The sequence below is a fragment of the Talpa europaea genome (assembly GCF_964194135.1).
Source record: "Talpa europaea genome assembly, chromosome: 16".
NCBI classification, from domain to species: Eukaryota; Metazoa; Chordata; class Mammalia; order Eulipotyphla; family Talpidae; genus Talpa; species Talpa europaea.
Window position 1 is genome coordinate 28,521,632 of NC_140084.1, and position 18,317 is coordinate 28,539,948.

Genomic DNA, 18,317 nt, shown 5'->3' on the forward strand with positions numbered 1-18,317 from the left:
GATATATCTTTTTATCTCATCCTTTAAAGATTAGTGTTTGATAGATAAAGCAAACATCCATATAATAGACATACACACTTAAACCTTTTTTAGTGACAGCATTGTCAAGTCAGAATAAGTCTGAAACCATTACCTTAAAAGAAAAACATTTTCTTCATTGAAATACAAACTTTAGGAGTTAGTACTCAAATTTTTATATTAAAGCAGCCCAGTACTTTCCTGTTAACTAGTAAAACCCCAAATAAAAGCTATTATAGTTGGTAGGAAACTGGGAAACAGTACTGGAATGGAATAAGGGCAGCATCTTTCAATTAAAGATGCCATCACACCTACATCCACCCTTGTACACCCACACACAAAGGCAGTAGTTGTAGAATACCCTCAAACAGCTCAGGAAAAAAAGAATGTTACAAATGGACAGCCTCTTGGCATTTTGATGGTTTTTTAATTTTTTTAGCACTTGCTCTCTTAAAGAAAAAAAAGGCAATTAGTTTTATTTTTTTAGTTTTATTTTTGCGTAGAACTGGGGTGTAGGCTAGCGGTGCAGGGGTGTGAGAGGATTCACCAGAGGCAAAGTGGGAAGAACAGGCGGATCTACTGAAATACACTGCTGAGGGGAGCAGTGGGCGAGACAGGAGATGTCTGCGCCATGTGGGTCACCTCCCAGGCCGGGGATAGAACTCATGCTATAGCAGTGAGAGAGCTGACACTTAACCCCTAGGCTACCAGGGAGGCCTGGCAACTAGTTTTTTTTTTTTTTTTTTTAAGATTTATTTTTATTTTTATACAAGAGCTGGGATACAGGCCAGAGGCGCGGGAGGGTGAGTGGATTCAGTAGAGACAGAGTGGGGAACAGACCAGGCAGACGATGGAAATAAACTGCTGAGGGGAGCAGCAGGCGTGACAGGAGAGGTCTGCCATGCCATGTGGGATTCTTGCCTGCTGGCCGGGATCAAAACCACACTACAGAGGCTGCAGACAGTTCCACAGTGGTGCCCTCAACCCGCTGTCCCACCAGGGAGGCCCGCAACTAGTTTTATAGTTGACTCAAGAGCATTCAGGAAACAGAAAGCTACATGTGGAGCTAAAATCATCTAGTTTTACAGAAGCCACAACTCCAGGATGGAAATGCAGGGGTATCTGGCACTGACTCCATGTGGTCTAGTGGTCAGTCTGCCTTCTTTGCGGAGCGAAAGTCACCTGAGGCCGCGTGGTACAAGCTGTTTCCAAGGGCACTTGATCCACCATCTAAGTGCACACTCTCCTGGGAGAGTGACAGTGCAGCAAAGCCAGAAACACCAGGAGGAACTGTGATGGGCTGAGCTTGAACAGGATGTAAGATTCTGTCATTCCCTAAACCAGTGTGATTAGCTCATTTTAAGTATTTTTTTTAAAAAAAAAGATGACGCATGGATGAACCTTGTAAACTTTACGTCAATTGAAATAAGCTAGTCACAAAAGGATAGATACTGTGATTCCACTTATGAAGATACAAGTAGTCCAATTCCCAGACACAGACGTAGACTAGGAGTGAGAGTGGGAGTTAATGCTTAATGGGGACAGTTTCATATGGGGAAGCTGGGAAAGTTCTGGAGATGGTGGTGATGATGGTCACATAGTAGTACGAATGTCCTTAATGCCCCTGAACTGTATACCAAAAAAAGGTTAAAATGGCAAATTTTATGTATATTTTACTACAAGAAAAAAATATGTCACTGAAGAAGCCACTGTGGGAAATGAAGCATTGAGTTAAAAAGAAAAGAAGAAAAATCTTTTTTTTTTTTTTTTTTAAATCAAAATAAGGGGGTTGCAATTGTATGGGTACATAAAGATTAAAAAAAAAAAAAAAAAAAAAAGGAAAAAATAAATAAATAAAAACCCTTATCACCCCCTGCTCGGGGCTGCTCCCTAGGAGAGGGACGGCTGCCTGCCACTAATAAAGGCTTTCTCTAAATCTGAAAAAATAAAATAAAATAAAATAAATCAAAGTAAGTACCTAGCACCAAGTTCAAGGTCTAGGATGAAGACAATCATGAGTGCTTTTAAGGGCCAGCCACGCAGCTCAGGAACACTGTCAGACAGGTCACTTTGTGGCTCTTTTCTCTGTGCTTGGCACTTCCAGACTTTCCAGTACTGAAGAAGTTTCCTTTTTTTCAGCTTTGCCCAGCCCTGTCATTCATAATAGACGAATGAAAAGTCCCAGAAACCTGTTCTATTTGGGAAGGTTTTCTTTTGTTCTAGGCTTCGGTGGTTAATATGCTTCACGAATTTCAGAGTCTCTCTGTCTCTGTAGACTAGTGCCAAAGAATTGTTTTCTGGATTCACTGTTAGCAGCTGAAATAAGCAAAAACGGTGACACATCAGACCAACAGCTTATGCTCAACGCTTCTTACTGATTTACTACTGAAAAGATTATTTCCATATCAAGTACTTCTAAAAGACTTGAGATAGATAGTGGAGCTTCTAAAAGATCCTTTATGAAAAAAAGCTTTTGCTCTGGTTGTCTAAATATTTTCCAGTAAGCCCTATTCCAACATATATCCAGAAAGGTCTTACCTAATGCATTTCTTTTTTTTTAAAGATTTATTTTATTTATGCATACAAGAACTGGGGTGTATGCCAGAAGTGTGGGGAGGTGAGAGGATTCACCAGAGACAGAGTGGGGAGCAGAACAGGCAGACTGAAATAACACTGCTGAGGGAAGCAGCGGGCAAGACAGGAGAGGTCTGCTGTGCCATGTGGGTAGCTCCCTGGCCTGAGCTCAAACTCATGCTGCAGTGGCTGTAGATAGCCTCATAGTGCTGAGACTTAACCCCTTCTGCCACCAGGGAGGACCTGATACATTTATTTCTTACTACATTGAAAGATTTGTGGGAAATCACTATGTAGCTCTTAATTTCTATGGAATTTCTCAGTAGGGCAGAATAAATAATGATTGTCCTTTAGCATCTTTATTATTTTCTACTATTGATAGAAATGAGAACTGCCAGGCAGAACAACATGGATTTAATCTGCTAAAGACACTGGCAGTAGGTCATAAAAATCAGGTCTCTAAAAAATGACTTCTTCAAGAATTAAAAAAAGCAACTTACCTCTTCATCTTCACCTTTGGCAATGTAGGAAGTAAAGCCACCATATTCTGGCTCCCAGCCTTAAAAGGGGAAAACAGACAGCATTTAGAAAACTCACGAGGAGAGTTACAACATCTGCTTAAATCATTAATCAGATGATGCTTAATACTGGAGGATCAGAGAGTTCAGAGATACTGTAAGTCTGAATTTACCATTCAATCAACCCTAAGAACTGAAAACTAATAATTAAATGTAAAATATATCTGAAAGGGCAATTACATAAAAGCCTTAGATGGGGGGCCTCCCTGGTGGTGTAAGGGGTTAAGCATAGCACTATGAAGCAATCCGCAGCCTCTGGAGCATGAGTTCAATCCCCGGCCAGCCAGGGAGCTACCCACATGACACAGCAGAACTCTCCTGCCTTGCCCGCAGCTCCCCTCAGCAGTGTATTTCAGTCAGTCTGCCTGTTCTGTTGCCCGCTCTGTCTCTGGTGAATCCTCTCACCCCAGTGCGCCTCTGGTCTGTATCCCAGTCCTTGTATGCATAAATAAATAAATCTTTAAAAAAGAAAAAGTTCTTAAAAAAAAAAAAAGCCTTAGATGGGGGTGGGGAGTTACTTGGTAGGAAGTTATGATTGGGTCTATCTCCCATATTCTAGACCAGATATAAATTCAACTTTGGATTTGGAAACTAAAATTCATGACTCTTAAGATTTCTGCCAACATTGAGCTCCTATGACCTGAGATCCTGGCCAAGGCAAATGACTTCTGAATTCGTTCAGCTGCAGAGGGTCACTAAAAGAAATGAGCCTCTTAAGAAACAATTCACTGCTTTCTTTCTTCCTTACCTTCACAGCCACAGTACAGAATTAGGTCCAGGGCAAATTCAGTCTTGCTGTTGTCATGAATTAAAGTGTAGTGACCAGTTTTCCAATGCCTCAGTTCCCCCTGGCAGGTAGGAACACTTGATTCTAACAAAAAAATGACAAGAGGTTAGAAAAGTTTAAAACAACCTTAATGCTGCTACTATATTGCAAGTGGATGATAATTAGGAATAATACAGCATGAAAGAAACCATTCCCATAAGCCTTCAACTGAAACACTGTTCCACCAAACCAGTCTTATCTTCAGGTCTGAGCCACATGCAAAAGAATGAAAGTAGGTCACTATCTTTTTTTTAAAGATATATTTATGCACAGAAGAAGTGGGGTACAGGCCAGAGGTACGGGGGGTGACAGGATTCACCAGAGAGAGTGGGGCACACGACAGGCAGACTGACTGAAATACACTGCTGAGGGGAACAGCAGGCAAGACAGGAGAGGTCTGCTGCGTCATGTAGGTAGCTCCCTGGGGATCTAACTCGGGCTGCAGAGGGTGGATAGCTTCATAGTGCTGTGCTTAACCCCTTGCACCACCAGGGAAGCCGAGTAGGTCACTATCTTACTCCCTAAACTAAAATCAGTTCAACTGGTTTAAAGACTTGAACGTAAGATCTGAAACAATAACAAAGATGGTAAGTTTATTAACACTGACCTTAATGATGTTTTTGTGGACTCGTTTCCAAAAGCATGAGAAACAAGAATACAAACAAATGGGGCTACATCAAACTAAAAAGCTGCACAGCAAAAGACACCAGCCTTAAAATGAAAAGGCAGTGCAAGCGGGAGAAGGTATTTGAAAGCTGTAAGTTAAACAAGGGTTAATATCCAAAATCTACAAACAACTCATTTGACTCAACAACAAAAGACACAATTTGATTGAAAAATGTTCAGAAGATCTTAAATAGGCATTTCACCAAAGATACACAGAGGGACAAGAGACACATGAAAAGATGTTCTATATGGCTTATCATCAGGGAAATACAAATCAACACCCCAAAGAGATTTCACTTCACACTGATTAGAATGGCCATTATTAAAAAAGTCAAGAAACATTAAGTGTTGCAAGGATATAGAGAAAAAGGAACCCTTGTGTGCTGCTGGTAGGAATGTAAATTGATGCAACCACTTTGGGAAACATTATGGACCTTCCTCAAAAAATTAAAAATAGAACTACCATATTATCCAGGAGTCCCACTTCTAGGTACTGACTTGAACGATGTGAAAACATGAATGTGAAAAGAACATGCATGCGTACACTCACTGTGGCACTATGTACAATCACCCACATACAGAAGTAACCTAAGCGCTGAGGATGGACGAACAGATGAAGAAAATGTGACATATACCACCCAGCCATAAAAAAATAGGACATCTCGCCATCATATGTGTATCTTAAGCTATATACTATTGAGCCATAAAAGGAACTATTACTCAGCCATAAAAAAGATAAAATCTTGCCATTTTGACAACATGGATTGTCCTTGAAGGAATTAGGCTAAGTGAAATAAATCAAAAGGAGAAAGACAAATAGCATGTGATTCCATACATTTGTGGGATATAAGAAAGCCAAAAGCAATCACCAAAACCCTTAGACTCTCGGGCCTCCCTGGTGGCACAAGAGGTTAAGTCTCAGCACTATGAAGCTATCCTCAGCCACTGCAGCATGAGTTCGATCCCGGCCAGGGAGGTGAACCCACATGGCACAGCAGACCTCTCCTGTCTCGCCTGCTGCTCCCCTCAGCAGCGCATTTCAGTAGATCTGCCTGTTCTGCTCCCCACTCTGTCTCTGGTGAATCCTCTCATTACCCACACCCCCAACTTCTGGCCTACACCCAGTTGTTCTATGTATATATAAATAAATAAATCAATATTCATAAAAAAAAGATAAGAAAAGAAAAATCTACTGAGACTTAATTTGTGGTCTAACATATGGTGTATCCTGGAACATGCCCCTAGATGTCACTTAAATTCCTGAAACAGGAGCTAGCATACAAAAATGCTGGAGAAATATTTACTGAATGGATGAACGAATGAACAGCGAATGTTTAATGGTAAACAAGGACAAATCAGGACACAGCTCACCTTCCTTTGCTTCCTTTTCCTCCTGCTCCGTGTCGGTCCGCTCACTGCCGTGGGGGCTATCGCAGCTGACTGCTGCCCGATGAGCCTCCAGCTGGGATGAGCTGTGGCTAGTCCCTTCTTCGGTGCTATCAGCAGCAGAAGCTGCTTCTCCTTCTTTTTTGTCCTCAATCTCATCATCATCTGAAGGAGCCAAGAAGTGGAACTTCAGGCCTGTGAAGTTGGAAAGCAGCAAGAACAGTGCTTCCGAGCGAAATAATCCCATGCACTCCTTCAGTACTTCAGGAAGCTTGCTCTCCTCAGCTTTCTCATAAAACCTAAAAAGGAACAATATCTAGTTGTTTGCCTCAGCCAGAGAAATAACTTTGCTCATGGAATAAAAGCTGACGCTACCTTTCCCTAAGACTTGGCATAGCTATGGAGGTCCCTGGGAGGAGCACCCTTTGGCCTAATACCCTATCAGTGCAGGTGAGCCTAGCAGCTAAACAGGCAGGTGCAGAAGCAACTGTCTTAGATGGCAGGTTCTACCTTTTGTTAGGGGGACCTCGGCTGTTCCATTCCACATCTCCTTTCTCCAGAGCCTCACAGACCTTTGCAAATTTTTCAGGCTGAAAAAGAAGCAAGTAAAGAAGTAGTCAGCAAATCTCCCTATGATACTACACAGTCTAAAGATGTAGCAGCTCTGCTCTGGCTGATTCCTAACAGCGCCATTCGATTCTCACCCTTTTACATAAGATGTCCCAGGCCTGATAGGGGTAAGTCAGGGCCAAGACTGGGTAAAGCCAGCACACTTTGGCCAAGATACCCAAGTATCATTTTGGGCCATTTCCTTAAGTGTATACATTTCATGTCAACTTGCTGAGCCTCTCAAATACCTGCATTTATAAAATTATAATACAGACTCTTTAATTCATAAGATGTGAAGAAAAGAACTGCATCACTCCGTTTCATTACAATGAGTATCTCTGCAACAAGATTCTCTAGGTCTCAGTTCATTCCCTTTCATTGGCATTCTAAATTAAAACAGTAAAGTTCAGTACAAGAAGCTGATTAAATCTACCAAAATACTCTCTACCGGAGGGTTAATATTTACTTAATGCAGTTTCTCAAGGAGATTTCTGAAAACATCAGTCCGATCCCTTGTAAATAAGTCTGAGGATTCCATAGCATGGTTTAAGTAAACTACATGAAATAGGGTTAAGCAAGTAATTCTCAAAAAAAATTTTTTTTTATATTTCTTTCTTTCTTTTTATTTTTAAAGATTTATTTACTTAGGTGGCCTTCCTGGTGGTGCAGGGGTTAAAGACACAGGGCTATCAGGCTGTCTCCAGCCATAGCAGCACTGAGTTCGATCCCTGGCTAGTGAGGGAGCTAACCCACATGGCGCAGCAGACCTCTCCTGTCTTGCCCGCTATTCCCCTCAGCAGTGTGTTTCAGTGGATCCGCCTGTTCTGTTCCCCACTCTGTCTGTGGCGAATCCTCTCACCTCCCTCCCACCCTACACCTCTGGTCTACACCCCAGCTCTAGAAAGAAAAAAAGATTTATTTATTTATGCATAAAAGAAGTGGGCCATGTGGGGGGTGATTCACCAGAGACAGTGGGGAACAGAACAGACAGAATGACAGAAACACACTGTTGAGGGGAGCAGCAGAGACCAGGAAAGGTCTGCTGCGCCATGTGGTAACCCGGCCGGGTATCGAACTTGTGCTGCAGTGGCTGCTGATAGCTTCATAGTGCTGTGTCTTACTTAACTCCTTGAGCCACCAGGGAGGCCCCTAATTCTCAAATTCTTTAATATGCTCATGTTAGCTATAAAACAGAGACGAGATGGGCAGACAGTATGCAGTCTCTCTCAATCATTTTTTCATGGAGGAACAGTTCCACAGACTGACTGCCTGGGATCCCATTCCAGCATACGTGATCTCATTTGGCCCTCACAAGACCTCTTCAGGAGGGGCAAGGCAGGGGCATCATCAGTTTAACTGACAATGAAGCAAAAACTGAGAGAAATTTAGTGAGGTGCTCAGATTAAGAAGACAGAGCCAGGACATGAACATAGGTTTTCTGAATTCAGATCTTGCTATATTTCCACTGTAACATGGTGTCCACTATGGCTACCTCCTCCCACCAAACAGTGTTACCAGGTGTTAATAAAGTAGTAATCTGTTTAGTACTAAAAATAATAGTAAGCATGACATTCATCAAGTGAAAAGGAAGGGAACTAACCACAAGTCTCTCTCACTGTGTATGTACTGTTAAGCTTCTAGAGAACTGGGAAATACCCAAGGAACTCTTAACCCACAAGGCTTACAACTAATACTAATGCTAGCTATTATCACCTTTATATTTTATTTGAAGAAGAGGATGACAAACATTCTAACCAGGAGCAAAACAAAAATTCTCTTACAATGCCTGTCCACTCACCCAAGAATCAAGACCACAAGTCAAACATGATATACAGAATAGGTCAGGCTGGCCTACCTTAAGGAAGTCCTTTAGGAGAATTTCAGATCTTTCTTCAAATTCTTCTTGAATTTGGACTTGGTAATCCATGTTCAGATAAGTAGGGTTGATCCAATCATATAAAATTTCATGCTTATGAAGGAGCAGATGCATGAAATGAGTTAATAATTCCTATCGCTTTGATTGTTACATTACTTCACACTAGTAAAATATATGCCAATCCTCACTTTTCATTTTCTCCTTGTTAAACACAGAGTGCTAGGAAATTGCCAGAGAAAGACATTAGCAGAAGTTTAAGAGAAGTGGAAGAGCAAGCTCAAAGTCTAGTTGCATTTTCAGGAATAGCCACTTTTAAACCCAAAAAACTAACAACAAGGTGCGTGGGAATCCGAGCCACCAGAATTTATCCTTACGTCTTGTGGGATATGGGGGCTCCGAGGCAGGAGAGGTTCACAGTAGCTTGGAGGTCTGGTCAGCGAAGGGCCATGAAACCAGCCACTAATAGACAATCGGGACTTTTCCTCAGACAGGACTTCAGACACCTGAAAGGACAAGATGCGCAGCACATCAACTCGAAGAACAAGGAGGGAGACCACCAGCGAGGGCACACTAATTTCAGGATCCTTCACTCGAGGTGTGTAAACAACCTGGCCAGATTAGTCCAACAAGAAGCTGTCACATTTAGGTAACGGGTGACTAAAAAGCACGGTCCTTAGGAGGCCACAGATTTGTGATTTACAATCTTTACCTGGTGAAAGGATACTGGAGACACTTCAAAGAAAACCAGTGTGTTCCACGAAGGGACAAGAGACTTGACAATCTGCTTTGGCTGAAGGTGTTCTGCACCAGGAGAGAACACATCCATAAGTGGGATTTCGTTACCACTGACCGCTTCCCAGCAGCCTCCTTTCACCTTCATATTTCTCAAATTTCTAAGGGTATCCAGGTGTACCTTTCAGATGGCAAAATGCCACCCCCTTCCGTCTGCTTCACTAGAACTTGCTAGTTTTGCTAGGTGACATCTTTTCTTACTGTGCCATCCATCCATTATTGATGAAGGCTGGAATAAGTTCTGAGGTTTTCTGGAGTCAACCTCTGATGTCAGTCATTAAAGAAAAACAACCCTGACTCCTTGCTGAACAGACTGATCCTGGCAGACTACAGCCACAGGCAGTTTTACACCTCTCTATGCTCCCGTGGCCAGTACTCAGAAACAGGGTCTGGCTGATCTCATCTTAAATTGGCTCTCATTTATCTCTAGAATAATGATCATTTCAAAGACAACTTAAGCGAGGTGGTGGTCAGGGGTGGCATTTCTTTCTCTTGAGGTCATCAATGGCTTCCATACCTCTAAGAAGTACAAGAACTCAGAAGTAGCTGCTTATCTTACCATCAACATTGTACAGGTCCAGAGTGCCTCCGAAGCTCTTGTCCCAGTGGGGGACCAGGTAAAGAATGAAGGCGATTCGGCGCCCTTCCAGCTCGTCATCATGGCACAAGAGGGCATCTGCAACAATGGAATGTACACTTCAGCGTCCTGCCCAGACAGGGCAGCTGATAGCTGACCTGTCTATCTGCAGCATCAGCTTAAAAATGACATGTTTCTCTCTTCTTTTATAATTATAGATACAAAACTTAGTCAATTATAGAAAATTTTCTTTTTTATTCATTTATTTTTATAAACATTCTTATTCATTTTTTAATATAGAAAATTTTAGAAACTCTGTAGGACACACACAGGTCCAGAGATAATCACAATATTTTTGCATATTTCTTCCGGTATTTTTTGTATATAAATATACTTGCTTTTTAAAAAAATGCCGTCCTACAGTGATTGTTGCATGGTCTGCCTTTTTTTTTCTTTTTATTACATCAAGTGTCTTTCCATATTAGTAGACACATTTGTCATTACCTTTTTTTTTTTAAGATTTATTTATTTATTTATACAAGCACTGGGGACAGTCAGAAGCACGGAAGGGTGAGAGAATTCACCAGAGCCAGAGCGGGGAACAGAACAGAGACTGACGAAATACACTGGTGAGGGGAGCAGCGGGCGTGGCAGGAGAGGTCTACATGCCATGTGGGACCCTTGCCGGCGGCTGAGGATCAAACCAATGCTACAGAGGCTACAGGCAGCTTCGCAGCCCAGCGCTCAACCACTGCGCCACCAGGGAGGCCCTTGTCATCACTTCTAATGGCTCCGTGATTGTTCGACTATATGGATTATGAATACACTCTTTCCTTTTTCATCTTCTATTAATATTTGTTAATAGTCATTTCTATTTCTTGTCTATTATATAAAGAATGCTTTAATGAACATAAAATGAACAGTTATTTTATATTGGTTCATATTAATTTTGCAAGACAGGCATCTTGCTTGGGAGGGAGGGAAGGAACATTATGGTGAACTGAGATCGTTTTTTGTTTTTTTTTTTTTAAAGATTTATTTATTTATTTATACAAGCATTGGGTACAGTCAGAAGCGCAGGAGGGTGAGAGAATTCACCAGAGTCAGAGTGGAGAACAGAGCAGGCAGACTGACGAAACATACTGCTGAGGGGAGCAGCGGGTCTGTGCGCCATATGGGACCCTCACCCAGTGGCCAGGGATTGAACCAGTGCTGCAGAGGCTGCGGGCAGCTTTGCAACCCAGTGCTCAACCGCTGCGCCACTGGGGAGGCCCTGAACTGAGATCTTTTACACATGGAGGAATCATCTTGACAAATACATTAAAGATAATAGAAGTCTGGATTCTAACTGCTGAAGAATAGAATTACTACCATGGAAAAGGCTGCTACCTCCTTCCACTGAAAGGTCCTGGGAGCATGGACAACCTAATAAACACCTGGAGTTCAAATCTTAATTTTGAAGTATTATTCTTCATTAAAAGGAACCAGAGTTCTGTGGCAGAAAGCCCAATTCCAGTTCTAGAGCACGGGAAACATAAGCCTGGAAAATCTTGTTTTGCCAGAAAGTAAGATAACATTAAGAATGATGGTGGCCGGGGCCTCCCCGGTGGCGCAGCGGTTGAGCGCTGGGTTGCGATGCTGCCCGAGGCCTCTGCGGTGCCAGTTCGATCCCCGGCTGCTCCCCGGCCACAGGAGGAGGGTCCCACATGGCACGCAGACCTCTCCTGCCGCCCGCTGCTCCCCTCAGCAGTGTACTTTGGTCCTTCTGCCTGCTCTGCTCCCCGCTCTGGCTCTGGTGAATTCTCTCACCCTCCCGCGCTTCTGACTGTACCCAGTGCATGTATAAACAAAACAAACAAACAAATAAATAAAACATGCCTCTATTAAAAAAAAAAAAAGAATGATGGTGGCCTAGGAAAAGGACACAGAAGTCATCTTAAAGGGGCTCCTTTTGATGAAATCAGGGACAATATGGCCATTAATATAATGATAGTGACACCCAGAAGTGGGCTTATGGGTCCATATGGCAGCCCTATTTTTAGTTTGTTGAAGAAGGTCCATACCATTTTCTAAAATGGCTGCACCAATTTATATTCCCCCACTATATAAGGGTTCCTCTTATATCACATCCACACCAGCACTTGTTGGTAGCAGTCTTTTGGACAGAAACCATTTTCACAGATGTGAGATGATACCTCATTGTAGTTTCGATTTTCATTTTTTTAATATGAGTTGATGAAGGATAGTTTGTCAGATGCCCATAGAAAGACCAGTTCCAGGTCTGGAGTACATTTTAGAAAAATGTCTATTCATATTTTCTCATTTTTAAACTGGGTTTTTTTTTGTGTTTTTTTTTAAAAGATTTATTTATTTATTTATACAAGCACTGGGCACAGTCAGAAGCGTGGGAGGGTGAGAGAATTCACCAGAGCCAGAGTGGGAAACAGTACAGGCAGACTGATGATACACTGCTGAGGAGAGCAGCGGGTGGCAGGAGAGATCTGCGCACCATGTGGGACCTCGCCAGGCGGCCGGGATCAAACTGGCGCTGCAGTGGCTGGGGGCAGCTTCGCAACCCAGCGTTCAACCGCTATGCCACCAAGGAGGCCCTAAACTGGGTTTTTAATTGCCATTTTGGGTAAATTCTTCATATTCACTGGCTCTGTGCCCCTTATTGAATGTGTAATGTACAAATATCTCCTTCCATTCAGTAGGTTTATTTTTTTTTTTAAAGAATAGATCATATTCATGTTTTTTTTTTTTTAAGATTTATTTATGTACGCATACAAGAACTGGGGTATAGGCCAGAGGTGTAGGGGTGAGAGGATTCACCAGAGACAGAGTAGGGAGCAGAACAGGCGGATCTACTGAAATATACCGCTGAGGGGAGCAGCGGGCAAGACAGGAGAGGTCTGCTACATTATGTGGGTAGCTCTCTGGCTGGGGATCAAACTCATGCTGCAGTGGCTGTGGAAAGCTTCATAGGTTGTGTCTTAACTCCTTGAGCCACCAGGGAGGCCTTAAGTCTTTAAATCTTACAGGTATCATGGCTATTTTTCTTACCTGAGAATTCATATTTAGCACAGGACATGTCAATGGTTGATTCCAGGTCAATCTTGGAAATGTCAGAAAGCCAGGTCCGGAAATTTTCAAATAGAATTTTCCTATAAATATAAATATATATAACTTTCTATATTATTGTGCAGGTTCCATTTGGATCTATGCCATGACTGCTTCTTCCTTGAGATTGCATTCTATTCAAGAGATTAATTCTGAGAATGTTCTTCACTCTAAACTTGCATAGCTCAGGGCCTCCCCTGGTAGTGCAGTGGTTAAGCGCTGGGCTGCGAGGCTGCCCGCAACCTCTGCAGCGCCGGTTCGTTCCCCGGCTGCCGGCGAGGGTCCCACAAAAAAAAAAATAAATAAACTTGCACAGTTCAGAAGCAATGTTCCCAAAGAAATGTAAATGTATCTATGGTAACATATTTTTGCTCTACTCTTTTATTTTCTTCCTAACCGTATATAGTATGCCCTGTCAAAGCAGAAATTTGGCCTCTGCCATAAGAATTGATCACACCAATGTTCCATTAAAAAGTTAGATTTTTGGACATGGTTTTCCAAACTAATAATCGTAATATTGCACTGTTCAAGGAAACTTAAGTAAAACTCTTGGAAATTAAACATTTTAAATTACAATAATGGTGAATATTATGCTAACTGTGCAATAATCAGTAACATCCTTTACAGAAGTTCTGATACTAGTATCAATAAAATTGAGTGAACTTTTTTAAATACCAGCTAAAATGGCTCTTGTGGAGAAATCTCCAACATAAAACTTAATTTTAACTATGAGATGATGTTAACTTTGATGAATTCAAAACATATTAAAGGATTTGTGTTTATTTCAAATTTTTCACATGAAGACAATATTTTTTGAAACATTACATAATTGAAATCCCCCCAAAAAATGCTATGGTGCTGACCCACTAAAGTCTCCATGCTGACCCACTAAAATTTTATTACCTTTTTATACTATACACTACCCACATGAAAAAAATCCATAAAATACTGTGCATGGTTAGTCCAAGCAGAAGTGCAATATAATTTTGAAAGGCAAAGTGTCAAATTATACAGAATGGGTGAGCATAGCAACCAGGCTTCAGATATGGATGGTACACATTTTTGCTAAAACTTGAAGCTTTAAGCAACCAGTAGTATCAAAAATCCTAAATCCTGCTTTTACTGGTAACACCACCTTCCACAAATTTATCGATAAAGAAACTCTTCCTCTAGCCACCCTATGAAAGCATCACAGGGACAAGCTTGTTTCCTGTTGCCATTCTCATTTGCTAATTGGATCCCTGAGAGAACGTGCAAAACTGAACTGGGAAATAAAAAGATCATTTTTCTGCAGAGATCAAGGAATTCTGTTTCACACACCATCTGGCTCTTGCCTTTTGGGTATAGAATGTACTTAGTCCCAGAGGAAATGCTTACCTAAGGGATCCTGTGAACTAACAAGATAATGCCTTAAAGCATGAGAACCTCTCTTTGGGGGAGAAAAAGTCTAAATATATATTACAAATTACAGTTAACACATGAGTAATACTTCAGGATTTAGAAGAAATAACCTGTGTAGACTACCACCATACTATGGAAATGTCACAAAGAAAAAAAGAATGCATAGATAGATGAAAGACAGTTACTATTGCAGCAAAACTAGGAAAAAGAACTATATAAAAAGAAACTGAAAAATTCTATAATCTTACTAGCCAGATTTAAACATTCCATTCTTTCAAGTCTTTTCCTTTGAATGCACAGTATCCAAATATGTCTCTTTTTAAAAATGGGGGTATACTATGTGCTATCTTTTTTTTCCTCAAATTTTATTGACTTGTCAATCATTTACCTATAATATATAGGTATACATATTATATTATATATGGCCCCCTATATTATATTATGCCCACACCATATTATATATTACACCTATATAACATAGGTGCACAATATAGGTATATACTATATGTAACATTGTACATGTTATGTAATACATATATATCATGTACATGTAATATTATATACATATACAAAAATAGTTTTGGGAGTAAATCTTCACACCTCCATTTCACGTGTGCTATTTTAACTTCTTTTCTCTTGACAAGCGTATTTCATTGACTTGAATATACATTTGACTGTGAAAGGTATCATTATTTTTTGTATCGCTTGTAAACAAGTAAATCTTGGAATTGTTGTACCAGAGACTTTACCATATGTGTATATTAAAGTTCAAACACATCATATTCAATGACTGTGTGTTTTTTCACTTTATTTTGTACCATTATCTACATAAATCTCCATCAGTGGTCTTTTAATTTGTACATAATTTTTCACTATTATCAACAGCATTATGACAAACAATCTAGTATGGAGCTTTGAGCACTTTCTTTTTTTTTTTAAAAAAGATTTATTTTTTTATGTATACAAGAACTGGGATATAGGCCAGAGGTGTGAAAGGTGAGAGGATTCTTCAGGGACAGAGTGGGGAACAGAATAGGCAGATAGATCGAAACACTCTGCTGAGAGGAGGTGGGGGTGAGTCAGGAGAGGTCTGCTGAGCCATATGGGTACCTCCCTGGCTGGGATCGAACTCGTGCTGCAGTGGCTGCGGATAGTTTCATAGGTTGCATCTTAACCCCTTGCACCACCAGGGAGACCCCTTGAACACATTCTAAATTATATCCTTAGGATAAATTTTTATAGATGGAATTACAATATAAAAAGATGCATAATTTTAAGAGTTTTCATACATCTAAGGAAGATTATAGCCATGTATAAAGGAATTATATATACTTCTGTCAACACTGAGATTTTGCCTTTTGCTGTAAGTCAACTTATGAAAAAAATTGTACCTCCAGCATTGATTTGCTTCCTTGATTACTAAGAACATTTTAACACTGAAAACTTGGGTTTTAGAATTAGACAGACTTGGTTTGTATCTTAGCTCCCTCAATTTTCACCTCAGCAGAACTGACAAATTACTTAATTTCTCAGAATCTATTTTCTCCTTTATAAAATGGAATAATGCCAACTAAGATCATGTGGCCTAACATTTAAAACACCTACCACTCTGCCTGCCAAATATTAGACACCCAACAAATACCATTACTTTTTTACCTTAAAGCACAGATGTGAGGCTCTCTTCTCTTCTTCAAATCATCAGACTTGATCATGAAAAGAGAAAAAAAATATTTCCTTCATATATTTTCACATATGTACTTACTAACACTTGTTATATTCTTTGATTATCCGTCACCATCACTAACCCTCTAAGATTTTAAAGTCTTAGAAGGCAGGTACTCCCAAGTGTCAAGACTCCTACATGGTAGTTACAGCATGTAACACATAGTGAAAACTCAATTTATGTCAAATGAATGAATGAATGCATGTTAAAAAGTGAGAACTCTCCAGGTATTAAATGAATATAAAGGTAATGAATTTCTGAAGTGGAAGAACTAGTGTGAAAAAGCATATATACCTGCTGGAACTTATATAAATCATTATATTTTTCATGGAAATCCAAGTTCAAAAGTTCCTTCTGAAGTCCTTCCAAGAAGTTTGGGCTTTGGATAAAGTTTGGGATCACACAGTGAAGAAAGGGATCCATGTCCATGGCAATGGCTTCTGTTGAAAGGAAAATATCACCCATGGTTTTTCCTTTTGTGTTTTGAACACCCCAAGCGGTAAAGCAGAAAGAACACAGAAGGGCATTATCATGAATTTTCAGGAATCTAGTACCTAAAATCTAAGACTGGGGGAAGAACAGTAAACTTGCTTTTTTTTCCGTTAGCAGTCAATTGACTACTTAAAGATATCATTTTTAAAATACCAGTTCTTTCCAAAATGACTGATGTTTTTATTTAAAAAAATTTTTTATTTACCTCAGAGTGATTACTTACTGAAATGGATGTATTTTAGATTCTTAGTTCATCCTCCCCCTCCCCAAACTTAAAATGAGAGTAGAAAATTAAAAACCAGAATAACAATACTGGCTGGCATTTATTCCTTCAACCCTGCTACTTCTTTCTCTAAGTTACTGGTAAAGGAAGTTACAACACACATACTTTTTTTTCTTTTTATTAAGTTCAGGCATAATCTCTACTAGTTCTTTGACTTCTACCTCAATATTTTACCTCTAGTAGCCCAGTAGTAATCATCACCACCACCACCTCCCAAGTGCTACCAGGCAACTGTGGTGCTTTACATGCATTACATGTTTAATTTTCTCAATGACCTTAAGGTAGACTATTCCACTAGCTTCACCCTACAGATGAGGAAATTAAGAGGTCCTCCCGTACACAGGGAGGTGAGTTTAAAAGCACCTAGAAACTGAACAGAATGAGTGGGAAACGAGGATGACAAGCATCATGCATTAAGCAGGTCTCTAATCCTGTGAGGTGGTATTTGAAACTGAGGCTGCAAACGTACAAAGTAGGTTCCTTTCCTTGCTCAACACACACCTAGTTTTCTAGGTCACACAGTCAAACTAGAGGCACATAAAAATAAGTAGGCTCAGGTGCCTGATGTGGCAGCTCACAGCACAGGCTCTGGTTACACAATCTTGAGACAACTGGGGGATTATTCAGAGAACAGATCACACAAGACTCTCAAATCAGTGTCCAAATGTTTACTGGTCTGTACTCTTGGTGACATTTACTGACTCTCACGGGCATTAACTTAATAATCTCTTTCAGCATCTCTTGAAGGTAAATAGGTTATCTCATTTTACACTAGCAGTATCTGAGATTAAAAAACAACCACCACCACCACAACACTGCCCAGCAACGGCCAATCAGTGGCTAGGTTTCTAGCTCAGTAACCTGATTCCAGAATTCTGCCGAGAAATTGCATGCCCTCTGCTTCCCGAAACTCTCTGGCCTGCATTTCTTCCTCTTCTCGAGTTTCTAAATCCAAGCTCAGATTGGAATGAGAGGGGGCAGCCGGCCGGGCAGGAGGGCCGGAGGGGGCCGAGGTCACACCCTCCCCAGGCGCCTCTCCCCGTGGGTCCCGCCAGGCCCCAGACACGGCGCGGCGGCTCCCCCTGCACAGCGCCCGGTTACCGTGGCGGAACGGCGTCCTGCGGCTCCAAGCCTGAGCCACTTGCTTTTTCAGGGTTTCCTCCGTGACAGCGTCCGAAAACTCCGCCACCAACTCCTTCTTTCCCCTTTTCCCTGCCCGGCCTGGGCCGGGCTCAGCAGGCCGTTTCCCATTCATGTCTTCAGCTTCGCATCCGCGCCACGCTCGCCCAGCGGCCGCCTCCTCGCCCAGACTACAATTCCCAGAACACCCCCTTTCCGGGGGGGGGGGTCCCTAGCGCCATCCAATAGAAAGTACCAAAGTTAGAGGAGGCGGAAC

The 18,317-nt window shown here is 41.2% G+C and overlaps 1 protein-coding gene across 4 annotated transcripts; it reads right to left on the bottom strand.

Moving 5' to 3' along the window:
- Window positions 1-1,734: 1,734 nt before the first annotated feature.
- Window positions 1,735-18,176, bottom strand: OGFOD1 (2-oxoglutarate and iron dependent oxygenase domain containing 1; the record flags this gene model as incomplete). 4 transcript variants are annotated; one of them, XM_084257260.1, is made up of 13 exons in its annotated part: window positions 1,735-2,334; window positions 3,093-3,151; window positions 3,919-4,041; window positions 6,034-6,347; window positions 6,559-6,638; window positions 8,513-8,626; window positions 8,908-9,036; window positions 9,243-9,334; window positions 9,885-10,001; window positions 12,966-13,066; window positions 16,080-16,126; window positions 16,441-16,583; window positions 18,023-18,176. In XM_084257260.1, 13 exons carry the CDS (start codon window positions 18,174-18,176, stop codon window positions 2,173-2,175), a joined length of 1,635 nt encoding a protein of 544 aa, XP_084113386.1. In that variant the 3' UTR covers window positions 1,735-2,172. The 4 variants fall into 4 exon arrangements, with proteins under 4 accessions (XP_084113386.1, XP_084113385.1, XP_084113388.1 ...); XM_084257259.1 differs by having other exon boundaries at window positions 16,441-16,586; XM_084257262.1 differs by lacking the exon at window positions 8,908-9,036 and having other exon boundaries at window positions 16,441-16,586.
- Between the last annotated feature and the right edge of the window lie 141 nt (window positions 18,177-18,317).